The following is a 12,828-nucleotide window of genomic DNA, read 5'->3' on the forward strand; positions in this document are numbered from 1 at the left end:
CTGATTTGAGATTTAAATGAATACATTGGATATTTTAATATTTTACCTTTTTGAATCCTAGCAACTTTTGCATGTACTAACTACAATACCTTATTTAACGCGCACCCTTCGATAAAAATGACACTTAAAAATGATTTTAGTTTTTTTTTTAATTCTTATGTACTTACTTCAATAAAGTTCAACAACTATAAATAAGTTCTTGCCACGCAAAAAAGTTTATTTCACAAATATTGGATTGGTGTTTGGGTGGACTCACAATACGCACGTTGCTACCGCCAATATAACTGTTACTGCCGCCAAGCAGTAATGTGTTGCGTTAAAGGGTCAGAACAAAATGGCTTCTGACATACACGTCGCTGTTATCCACACTGCGAGGTGGAGGGATACATAGTATAAAACAAAGTCGCTTTCTCTGTCCCTATATCTGTCTGTCCCTATGTATGCTTAAATCTTTAAAATTATGCAACGGATTTTGATAAGGTTTTTTTAATAGATAAAGTGATTGAAGAGCAAGGTTTATGTGTATAATAACATCAATTAAATAGTGGAGAAATCACTAATAAATTACAGTTTCCGAAGCGAAGCGAGGGCGGGTCACTAGTTTTATCTAATTCAATAAAATAATGGTTGTTCCGTGTGGTTTCAGGAGACTCGAGGCACGACCCTGACTGATGGGGCGAAGCACCCCTGGAAGGCGATGCTGACGTCGGGCCCGGTGTGGGCCATCGTGGTGGCGCACTTCAGCGAGAACTGGGGCTTCTATACTTTACTCACGTTCTTGCCTACGTTCATGAAAGGTTTCTCATTATTTGAGTCACGTCCAAAGTCTAAACAAGCGATCATTAATTTACTATTTCCTTTTAGTTTCATATTCATACATTCGTACGCTATAAGGTCCCACAACCTTCTTCTTAGAGAGTTATCGATCATCTTAAGCAGCATATTAGAGTCTGTATGGTTAGATATATGCGTTTTAGAGATCGAACTTGTAATTGTATTAAACAACCCATACACCCGTTTGGTCACCGTTCTCGTCTAACCCGTCGCTTGCGACGAAGGGCTCGGTGAGTAAATTAATCCATAGACACAGCCCATTAAGTTTCTTGCCGGATTTTCTCGGTGGGTCGCGTTTCCGATCCGGTAGTAGATTCTGCGAAGCACGGCTCTTGCTAAGGTTAATGTTAGCAACTCACCTACTTATGCTACGCTGACATAGTCTCTCAAGGTTATTAGCCCGCGGCCGTCAACTCGAGGAGACCAGAGCAGACGACTGATTGCAGATGTGTACAAGTTCGAGACGTCGGCCACGGGCTGGCTGTCGGCCATCCCGTACCTGGCGATGGCGGCCACGCTGCAGGGCGCCGGACACCTGGCCGACTGCCTGCTGCGCCGCGGCCTGCTGTCCCGGACCAACATACGGAAGCTCTTCAACTGCGGAGCCTTCCTGTCCCAGGTGCGCCCAGCATCCGAGCTACGATACAAACGTGTGCCCGGGATGAACTGACCCGTGGAAGGAAGCTCTAGAATGACTTTAGATCGGTTCGATTCCGTTGAAAGTCTTAAACGTTCGTTAAATATACGCTGTCGTATGCCACGCGGGAGGTCACCGCGATGAGACGGCGCGGTAGGACAGCACGGGGGGACATAGCGGGTACTTGTTTCTTTTTATTGCTTAGATGGGTGGACGAGCTCACAGCCCACCTGGTGTTGTTAAGTTGTGTGACTGGAGCCCATAGACATCTACAACGTAAATGCACCACCCAGCTTGAGATATAAGCTCTAAGGTCTCAAGTATAGTTACAACGGCTGCCTCACCCTTCGAACCGAAACGCATTATTACTGCTTCAGAGCAGAAAAAGGCAGGGAGGTAGTACCTACCCGCACGGACTGACAAGAGGTCCTACCACCAGTATTCGACGTGTGATCTATTCAACCCCGAACTACCCGTTTCTGTGATAAATTTCACAAATCGAATCACCAGAGGTAGCTCATTGAGACCCTGCACGGACCGATGCCGCAATCTGGTCAGCTAAAAAGCTGTGACGCGGACTGGGTGTGAGGGTGGGGCAGCGGTCGAAGCGCACAGCTGACGTCAGCAGCCGCCGCCCCGCGACCCCTCGGCTCGTGACGTCACGCCATAATAATAATATTAGTGTTAATATTTGCAGACCGTGTTCATGATAGCGGCGGCCTACTCCACGTCGGTGGTGGGCTGCGTCGTGTGCCTGACTATAGCCGTCGGCCTGGGGGGCTTCGCGTGGTCCGGCTTCAGGTAACGGACTCACTGGACATCACTGACCATTGCGGGTGAACACAGAGCCCGCGCGGTGCAGCGATGAACTGATGACGTAATGGAACAACGTAATGTTATGATGGAAATACCGTCAAAAATGCATTGGTTTCATTTTTCAAAAACTAATCCAGTGGATGATCTCACGGTTGATGATAAGTGGCTACTGAAACTCGTAGACATGTGATTGTCACCACTAACGTTGAGACATGAAGTCTCAACTGTATTAGAGCAACAGTTCCGCTGCCCAGAGCGGCATTTACTGGTGGTAGGACCTCTTATTGGTCCGCGCGGGCAGGTACCACCGCCCTGCCTATTTCTGCCGTGAAGCAGTAATGCGTTTTGGTTTGAAGAGTGGGGCAGCCGTTGTAACTATACTGAGATCTTAGAACTTGCCGTTGTAACTATACTGAGATCTTAGAACTTATATCTCAAGTGGGTGGCACAATTACGTTGTAGATGGGCTCCAGTAACCACTTAACACCAGGTGGGCTGTGAGCTCGTCCACCCATCTAAGCAATAAAAGAATGCACATAGCGGTTAGCAACATTCCGTCGCTCTAAGTAACATGACGTGTGTTCGTTCCCAGCGTGAACCACCTGGACATCGCGCCGCCGCACGCCAGCGTGCTGATGGGCGTCTCCAACACGTTCGCCACGCTGCCCGGGATCGTGAGCCCGCCCCTCGCCGGGAGCATCGTGCTCGACAAGGTACACCCGCACCAATCCGCATCTAGATAATTTTTTTTGCTTAGGTGTTTGGACGATCTCACAGCCCATTTGGTGTTAAGTGGTTACCGGAGCCCATAGACAACTATAACGTAAATGCCGCCACCCACATTGGGATATGAGTTCTAAGGTCTCAGTATAGTTACAACGGCTGCCCCACCCTTCAAACCGCACTACTGCTGCAGAGATACACTACGGCAGAGATAGGCAGGGTGATGGTACCTACCCGTGCGGACTCACAAGGGGTCCTACCACCAGTAAACCACTAGTATTTCTATTAATAGTGAGCGGTGGACAAGCCGATGGTAGCCAGCGCCCGTATAGTAACATCACAGCACCGCGCACGACCTACGATGTACTGTATTTCTCGCCGGATCGTCTCAGTTGGACCCGAGTCTGTGGTAGATTCAGCGAAGCCCTGCTCTCACTAGGGCAGATGTCTTTTTTATTGTCTTTTTTGACAGATGAGCACACGGCCCACCTGGTAGAAAGTGGTTACTGTCGTCCACGGGCCATCAGCAATCCCAGTTTAAAACCTGTTAGCGAGTTCTCTCAGGGTGAAAACCGGAGTCGCTATCTTTTCGGTGAAATCAGTAAAGTCCCGCTATAATGTACAATACTGGCAGCTAGATAGGCAAAGAAAAGCAAACGTACAGTCACAGCGTCGACTGTAATAGTGTATATTCTGCTCTTAGACACAACATGCACTAAAAGTTTTACAAAAACAAACAAAACAATATCGCGTATCTGCCGACAGCTCGGGATAATCCTTCAGTTTCATTTTTACTCCCGATGCCTTGTCGCTCTGTGCGCTCCGCCCCGTCACGCCACGTCACGCCACGTCACGCCACGCCACGCCACGCCACGCCACGCCACACCGCGCCAACGTACACTCTGTTGCAGACGGCGGAGCAATGGCGCGTCGTGTTCTTCATATCGAGCGCGATCTATCTGTTCGGCGCCGTCGTGTACTACATATTCTGCTCGGCCGAGCTGCAGCCCTGGGTGCTGCACGACCAGTCCGACGCCAGCTTCGACACGGACGGCGCCTCCGTCACCACGGCCGGCGGATACGACAACAGGGCCACGGACCACAACTCGGAAATGTAAAAACTATTTTAACTGATAAGCCAGATAGAGATTTGCCGTCTCGTTCACTCGAAACTTTCTGAACTACATACAGCTTTAGTTAGACACGGGTAATTTATTGTAAACAGCTCGAAATACATTATTAAGTAACAATAATCTGTGAAATGGTGATAAATGGACGAGGTGAAGATTCCATCAACCGAGAGAGGGCGCGCGGTGCAAATCTGCCCCCCCACAAATGAACTCAAACCTAGCTTATACTCTTATCAGACAGGCTACGACAAAACTCAACCCGAGCTGCTTACAGTGACCCCGGTCGAGCATAAAGGGAATCGATAGTTTTTAACACCACCTGTGACGTCATACGGGGCTAAAACAAGCTACGGGGACCATCGAGCAATGACGGGTACCTGCTCCATCACGGTGGCTCACGACGGCTATAAACCTATGATATAACTACACCATATTATTATTATAAAGTCTAAAACGCATAGACCATATTATGACGTCATGCATTGTATTCAGTATCAAAAAAGCGTCAGAACAATTAGATATTGTTCGGCGATTTCAAACAAAAATTGTCAATGGATTATCGAATTAACGCAATTATAATGCCGTATAAATAATTCATAGAATATTTTACGATCGGCCTGTTTATTAGAACGCTAAATAAATAAATAAAATTTAAATCGTTTCAAGTATTGTTTCATGATGCATTTAGGTAATATGGAACTATGTTGACGAGTTATCACGATTGACATTCCGTAGAGCATTGACAGTGTTAATGGTGATCACAAATTTCCTACTTTAATACCTTAGCTATGATGCAACAGGGTATTGTACTTTGTAAATAAACAATAGCGTAATTAAATAAATGTGATATATTATTTAGATGTAGGGATGCTATCTCCGTGTTTAAAGCGCCTTGCGTTTAGCACTAGCACGGTCCGCGAGTTTTTTAATTTCTCAATCGTGTAAAAGTTAACTTAAATTTCTATAGAGTCAGAACAGCGCCCCTAGCGGTAAACGAAGGGAATCTGATCTATCTCTGTATACCAGCGGTCGGGGAACCGGGGTAAATTACCCCAAATGGGGTATAATGTAATTTTGGGGGGTAAAAATGAAACTTTTGTGGGTAAAAAATATATATTGAAGTGAAACTTCTTTAGAATCGTTAAATTTTTAGTTATTGTTTTCTTTTCAAAATTATCATGGGGCTATATTATGAAAGACACTAAAAAGAAGCGATTTCTTTTTTTTTTTGTTCTTAGCCATGGGGTAATATCAACTTACACAAAAATATTTTGGGGTAATAATTAGAAAACTTCCCCGACCGCTGCTGTATACAAATTCGAGTTAACTTTTACGTGATCGAGAAGTTAAACACACCGGTGGCTCGGGTCGTTGACCCCGCCCAGTCTCACCGGACGCGCGACGCGAACGTACCACCATTTGTACCAATTTCTAATTGAATATGCAATTTCGAAAAGGGCACATGTCGCATATTTTGACAAATACGTTTTTTCATATACATGTAGTTTTGATGCTTACCTACACCCATTCTATAATAATTCCAGTAATTTTCAATTGCTAATTAACACCAAAATGTATCTCAAAAGTTAATAGGTATTTTAAATTTTACACTGCTTTATAAAACTAATCAGTTTTTTTTTCATTTCCAGAACATTTTACATTTTCAGAGATGTGCCCTTTTCGAAATTGCATATTCAATTGTTTCCGAAACATCTCACAAGGGTAGAGAAATTAAATAGAAATTTAAATTTTGTTGAATCTCACATAATTGATTAAACTGTCTTAAGTCTTAAGAAAACAGACAAATTCCGTTTTAGGTTATATAAAAGGAACGTTGGTCCAACAAAAAAAATTGTATAATTTTTGTTAGAAATATTTACAATGTATATTATATAGAAAATGTTTACATTTCGCTTTGACTGCTTTTAATTTGCCGTGTAGGTATAATACAAGTGATAAAAGAATGTATTCGATTAAAGATATATTTACACAGAAATGTTTTGATTTCACTAAAACCTGTTTGGGGGAAAGCAATAAAAGTATTATAATAGTTAAATCTGACAAAAGATATTACGTATAGTAGGTATCTACACAACTACACACATAAAGTGTTTAACAGCCAGTGCCATCTATCGGCTAAAAACGAAAATATTTATACCAGAATTGAAAAAGACTAGTTTTCGTTATTATATTATGTCCGAGTAGGTACACATTTTACTGGATATTTAACACATTTTTTATATTATACTTAGTATTCTTTTTTTATTGCTTAGATGGGTGGACGAGCTCACAGCCCACCTGTTGTTAATAGGTTACTGGAGCCCAAAGACATCTACAACGTAAATTTCGCCACCCACCTTGATGATTTCTAATGTCTCAGTATAGTTACAACGGCTGCCCCACCCTTCAAACCGAAACGCATTACTGCTTCACGGCAGAAATAGATAGTTATACGCTGTTTTCTTAAAACTCTCTTAAATTCTTACAAAAATATACTTTGCTTCTAACATCCACTGGAGATCATCCTTTAAGATTAATAGTTTTCGTTAATATATCAAAATGATATTACTCGTGGTGGATTGGGTACCAGTGACAGTGGAAAAATAAAAATTCTAATAGAATCTTTCCGTTTTTTATCGTCACCAGATGATAAGCAAAGTAGCTTGTCAACAGCTATTTAGCACAAGTTCATGGTCTGAAAATAGATTTTCACTTTTAGCCAAAGCAAGCCGTCAAACTTAGGGGTTCTTAGACCACCACTAACAAAGCGAACAAGTCTTTATTGCGTGAACAGACAAGCTCATGACCCATCTGGTGTTAAGTGTAACGTCCGGCATCCGTCCGGCTCTGGAATGAATCTACTTTCCACGGTGTTTTTGGAGTGCTATAACATGTCTTTCTTCAAAGGAGATTAACAGATGCTCAATGCTTTGATTACTCGACTCAAGATTGCTGACCTCGTCTGGGCGTAGCCTCCTAGGCTACCAGCGAAAAAGTAGGGGAAACAAATTTGCTGACGTCCTTGAACGACGGTAACCATTCACCATCAGGCGGGCCGTACTTGTGAAACTACAGGGCAATAAATAAAAAATTTGAAATTTGAAAACATTCGCCGCTTAGTATAAAAAAATGCTCAAAAATGAATTATTAAAAACCACAAGTTTCCGGGATCGATTGAAACACGTATTTCAACATAATATTATTATTTTAGTATTTTAATTTACTTGTAACTATTTTAACATCCGGTAAAGACGGTTAGTCAAGAATTTCGATGGACATTCATCTAAAATAATTATGAAACCTAAATTACTTCTTATATAATAATAAAAAATGTTTCAATATTTTATAACTTTCAACTCCTAGACGTATCAACATAAACGAAAGATATAATTAAACAGAAGAAAAATTGTTTCAAATTTGAGATCGTATCCTTTTGTCGTTTATTTCCTTTTAAATTGAAAAATAAAAATATTAATAAAGTATTATAATATAACTTTTAAAATATGTAATTAATTAAACGAATATTAAAATTATTTATAATACGAAAAACTAACAAACAGGCATCAACTAATTGAAATGGTTGTCTACGTCACAGCCGGAGAGTCGGTACTTGTTTTATGAATTTTGTCGGCAAATATAAAGGGTGCCGACACTTTGACTCGCCGACTTTTCGTCGCGCACTCCGAACGAGAATACTGCACAAAACACTTTCAAACGACGTTGAGTTTGTTGGCGACTGAGATATAAAAACTGCAATGGAACCTACGAAAAACTTGACACGGAAACTCTTGGACCTGATGCAGGAGACAGGGTATCCACTGGTGCAGCACAATGGGCAAAGAAGGTACGGGCCACCTCCAGACTGGGTGGGACCACCGCCTCAAAAAGGCTGCGAAGTATTCATAGGGAATTTACCTAGAGAGATCTTCGAGGATGAACTGGTCCCGATATTCGCCACAGTCGGTAAAATCTACGAGATGCGCCTGATGATGGATTTTTCGGGCTCGAACCGAGGTTACGCATTTGTAACTTATACCTCTCGATCGGAAGCCTACCGCGCTACAAGGGAGTTAAATCACCATGAAATTCGACCAGGGAAACACATTGGCGTCGTGAAATCTGTAGACAACTGTCGGCTCTTTGTGGGGAACATACCGAAAACCAAGTCTAAAGAGGAAGTCTATGAAGAGCTGTCTAACCGCGTTACGGGCATTGTCGATGTGATTTTGTACAAAAACGCCTACGACAGGAAACTGAACAGAGGATTTGCTTTTGTGGAGTTCACATCGCACCGCGCGGCTGCTATGGCGCGGCGCGCGCTCATCCCGGGTTGCGTTAAGCTCTGGAATGAAGATGTGATGGTGGACTGGGCTGAACCGGAACCAGACGTTGACGATGAACAGATGAAAACTGTAAGTACGAGTTTAAATTTTACTAAGCGATTTCGATATTTATTGTATGCCAGTCTGTTACCCCGAGACTGTTTATTTCGTTTATAAATAAATAGTAATCCGATAAGTGCTCCGCTGTGGTCTGCGATTCTTTTGTTTATGACTTAGTTTCCAATTGTTTACATCTTGCTGAAGTGCCTGTAACCTTTCGTGTTCCAGGTTAAAGTATTGTACGTACGTAATTTTCTTATAAAAACGACTCCGGACACGATTCAGTCAGTGTTTGAAGCTGCCATTAACGCAAAAATACAACGGATTAAAAAAATTTATGACTACGCGTTCATTCATTTCTATGAGCGTGAGCATGCAGAACTAGCAATGAGGCTGCTTCAGAATTCTGAAATTGATGGTAGCAATATCGAAATAAGATGGGCGAAACCTGTAGTGCGAGAGCTCTACCGTATTCAAAAATTGAACAAAGGCAATGCGAAATTCAATAATACTTTGGACTTCTCCCAAACGCTCTTACTTTATAAACAGCATTTGGAGAAGAAAGAATATGCGAAGTCATTGAAAGAAGACGAAGGGATTGGCTCTGCGTGTGCAGGATCAGTCTGTGGCTCTCCAACTGAAGTAAAGCCTCCAGAGTACAAAAGGATGGACACTCGGTATCCACTAGCTCCTGCCAAGCTAGATTCTATGTGCAAGAGGTTTGTGATTCTGAAAGTTAATCTTCTACTGTCTCCACCTTATCCCATTGGGTAGGGTCGGCAGTCTATTTTTCTATCCATTCTCCTCCATAAGCTGTTGTCTCAAAATTCGCTCCTCTTTCTCACATTTTCATTCGCACACTCCATCAATGTCTTCAACCTCTTCCCCCTTTACCTTGCACTACCATTTCTATACGTCTCCTAGTCACATGCATCTCATCTCTACGTGATAGATGACCATACCACTACAAAATAAAATTCTGAAAATAGTTCTGAAACTCAATGCTGAGGTGGATTAGGTAACTGTAACATCTGTGCTGATAGAGGAGTAGCTGTCATTTTGTATCTAATAACCACACTGCATGCCTTTTTTTCAATAGATTCTACTATAAAAAAAATCTTTCAGATACATGTGGGCCCCGCCATCTTATGAATACCAAAAGCACATTGATGTAGGGGGTACTGAAGTTTGGATTGCGAAGGTAGAATTGCCATATGTGGGACTGCCGTTGCTGACAGTGCCACGCTGTGTTGGACCACTGGTGACGAGAGCTTGTGTCTCTATGCAGCAAGCACAGATAGAGGCTGCTGAAGCTGCATTACATACAATTAAGGTATTTGGTTGTACCAACATAATGTACACGTAATATTTTATGCAGCAAAGAAAGACTTGGAACATTTTGAAATTCATCTACATTGCATAAACTTGAGAGCACTGGTATGCAGCTGCTAGAACCCATATTATTCAGTGTAAATGCCACATCCACAAGCTATCCTACCCTTCAAATTGGAACAACTATTGTCTCCTAGTGAGGTAGTCAGTGACTGTTAATTTTCACCATAATACTTCAGAAGCTTTAGTGTTATTACTTTCTGCTCCATAGGTTCTCCGAGCTGACGTCATTCAGCGCTCTACCATGACTGCAGTGCAACATGTTTATCCATCCATGTTGCCTCAAATGCCAAACTGTGTGCCGTACCCTGCTGTCTACCCAAGTCAGCCTCCAACGATTCCAGTAACACTCCCTACCCTCTGGCGAGCTGTTTGAACCTAGATTTACTTTATTGGTATAGTAATACTGAAATTTGTGTCTTATTCATTTGCAATGAGTCCTAAATTTCCTTGTAGGATTAGTCAGTGTAACATGTTATGTGAATGAGTTTTATTGACGAAAACTCATAACATAGTAGGTGATGGTGAAGTTTCTACATAACTTCATGACATTTAACATTTTCTTGCTTTTATGACATTTTACTGTTGTTTTAAGTTGAATATGGTTACTTTACTTGACTATATGTTTATTGGTTTAATCATTTGTGCTAGTGCAGCAGACTGGTACAACAGTGGATGTTTAAATTTTATTAACTTGATGGTTAATATAAGTTGAATATCTGTCCAGTGGGTTGATCAGTCTGTTGTGCTGGAGTGATTTGTTAAGATTAAGCGTAACAGCTTCTCTGTAATGACTACCTTGTATATCTCTTGATAGCTGTCGGGTGTTATTTACTTTGTAAAGCCGACCTGTCAGTGCTTCCTTGTGCTTATACAGAGGTATATTCAGAGCGAAAGCACTGATTTTTTTTATTTTGTTCTGTTATAATATGTATGACACTTATTAATAAAGCTGTTAATGAGAGAATTTTGTTTAAACTGATTTATTCCCCATGCTTGTGACCATTTTTATCCAGATGAAAGACTTATACTTTTGCATACAACTTAAAATCCGTAGGCTTTGCATGTACAGCAGGGGTTTCGGTATTAGTGGATATTTTATTGATATACAGGCACACGCGTTTAGATATTTATTTGCTTTACATACCAAGTAAAATACATTAATTCTCTTTCTTTAATATGCAGAAACAAAATTGATTGGCTATGGCAAAAACCACTTTTCTTTCTAAGGACGCGTCTTATGGGTATGGTACGGATATATCATTGGTCAATGTCGCACGGCACTCCGGAGTTCCCGCCATTTCTTGACACTGACACGCTGGTATGCACGACGTGTTGTTCTGTTGTCTGTAGTAGCCGGGCTTGCAAGCGCATCCCGCTTCACATGGTTCGTCAGATTTACAATTGAATTTCGCAACAATGGAAATGCACAACTCTGGAGGACATGTTCTCTTGCAATCTGTGTATTCCTCATTCGGTTCAGAGCATTTATCTAAAAAAACGTACAAAGATTTTATATACCTACTTAGTCTGGCCATAAATACTGTTACAATTAAAATGAACAAAATATTGCATTTGAATTTGGAATGTCATTTTTATATGATTGCTCATTGAGTTTTCTCATTTTGGCGCCAATACATCGTAACATATTTCACGATATTAAAATGGAGTGGGGTGATAAAGAGAACCAAATCGCTGTGATTGCATTACACAAAGTAGGTATGGAGCCAAATGCAATTTTTAGAACTCTCCATTCCATATGCTTGGTATTAGTAAAATGTTGGTGTACCGGGCTATTAATAGGTGCAATGAGACCTCCTCTGTTTGTGACACAAAAAGATCTGGCCGTCCATGGGAAAGAATTCGAAGAAGTCCCGTCCGAAAGCAAAAGATTTTATCTCGGGAAATGACGATAGCACCTAGAACCATGTTGCGTATTTTAAAAGATGACTTGGGACTTGCAGCCTATAAGAGACTTACTGGTCATTTCTTAACTGATAATTTAAAAGAGAATAGGGTGGTAAAATCGAAACAACTACTGAAGCGGTACGCAAAGGGAGGTCATAGAAAATTTTTGTTTACGGATGAGAAAATTTTTACAATTGAGCAACATTTTAATAAACAAAATGACCGTATTTATGCTCAAAGCTCTAAGGAAGCTTCCCAATTAGTCGACAGAGTGCAACGTGGGCACTATCCGACTTCAGTGATGGTTTGGTGGGGTATTAGCTATGAAGGAGTGACTGAGCCATACTTTTGTGAAAAAGGTATCAAAACATCGGCACAAGTGTATCAAGATACCATTCTTGAGAAGGTAGTGAAGCCCCTTAACAACACCATGTTCAATAATCAAGAATGGTCCTTCCAGCAAGACTCGGCGCTAGGTCATAAAGCTCTGTCTACGCAGTCTTGGTTGGAAACGAACGTTTCGGACTTCATCAGAGCTGAAGACTGGCCGTCGTCTAGTCCCGATCTTAATCCGCTGGATTATGATTTATGGTCAGTTTTAGAGAGTACGGCTTGCTCTAAACGTCATGATATTTGAAGTCCCGAAAACAATCCGAACGATTGGCAGTGAAAATTTTTCCCATGGAAAGAGTGCAACGTTTAAAGGACTGTATTGCAGCCAATGAAGACCACTTCGAATAAGCTTTTTATATTTTAAATTGTTTTATATTTATGTATTAAACTAACACACTGTAAAAGTAATAAATGTTATTTGCAATAGATTTATTATTATTTTTAATTGTAACAGTATTTATGACCAGACTAAGAACTGTGCAATAAACCTTGTATAATAAAAGTGTTTATTAAGCTCATGGAGGAATTATGGAGAAAGCTGGTGCAAAAACTAGACTAAGGTGGTCACGACCCTCAGTAATGAGAAAACGACGAAGAAGATGTTCATGTCAAA

General features: G+C 41.3%; 3 protein-coding genes across 4 annotated transcripts in view; 2 read left to right on the top strand and 1 right to left on the bottom strand.

Annotated features, from left to right (window-relative positions):
• MFS9 (major facilitator superfamily transporter 9) overlaps positions 1-6,136 on the top strand; it is a 45,469-nt gene extending 39,333 nt beyond the window's left edge. For both annotated transcript variants that reach the window (XM_028170539.2, XM_028170538.2), the window contains exons 7-11: positions 647-797; positions 1,281-1,453; positions 2,169-2,272; positions 2,880-3,000; positions 3,922-6,136. In XM_028170539.2, the coding sequence (XP_028026340.1) occupies positions 647-797; positions 1,281-1,453; positions 2,169-2,272; positions 2,880-3,000; positions 3,922-4,128 (756 nt within the window). In that variant the 3' untranslated portion in view covers positions 4,129-6,136. The remainder of the gene's footprint in view (positions 1-646; positions 798-1,280; positions 1,454-2,168; positions 2,273-2,879; positions 3,001-3,921) is intronic.
• Positions 6,137-7,614: 1,478 nt separating this feature from the next.
• On the top strand, positions 7,615-10,881 carry LOC114240123 (putative RNA-binding protein 46). Its single transcript, XM_028170564.2, has 4 exons — positions 7,615-8,552; positions 8,751-9,241; positions 9,648-9,855; positions 10,126-10,881. The coding sequence occupies exons 1-4, from the start codon at positions 7,896-7,898 to the stop codon at positions 10,288-10,290; spliced, it is 1,521 nt and encodes a 506-aa protein (XP_028026365.1). The 5' UTR covers positions 7,615-7,895; the 3' UTR covers positions 10,291-10,881.
• Positions 10,882-11,029: 148 nt separating this feature from the next.
• Positions 11,030-12,828, bottom strand: part of LOC114240171 (zonadhesin) — a 138,692-nt gene continuing 136,893 nt past the window's right edge. Inside the window, exon 12 of the mRNA XM_089736677.1 lies at positions 11,030-11,406. Coding sequence (XP_089592803.1) covers positions 11,153-11,406 — 254 coding nt within the window. The 3' untranslated portion in view covers positions 11,030-11,152. The remainder of the gene's footprint in view (positions 11,407-12,828) is intronic.

The sequence above is a fragment of the Bombyx mandarina genome, chromosome 22 (genome assembly GCF_030267445.1).
Source record: "Bombyx mandarina strain Sakado chromosome 22, ASM3026744v2".
Classification (NCBI taxonomy): domain Eukaryota; kingdom Metazoa; phylum Arthropoda; class Insecta; order Lepidoptera; family Bombycidae; genus Bombyx; species Bombyx mandarina.

Coding starts and splice junctions, on each gene's coding strand:
- LOC114240123 (XM_028170564.2), top strand. CDS start 7,896: ATGGAACCTACGAAAAACTTGACACGGAAACTCTTGGACCTGATGCAG. Junction 8,553..8,750: donor ACGATGAACAGATGAAAACT/GTAAGTACGAGT, acceptor TTCGTGTTCCAG/GTTAAAGTATTGTACGTACG. Junction 9,856..10,125: donor CTGCATTACATACAATTAAG/GTATTTGGTTGT, acceptor TCTGCTCCATAG/GTTCTCCGAGCTGACGTCAT.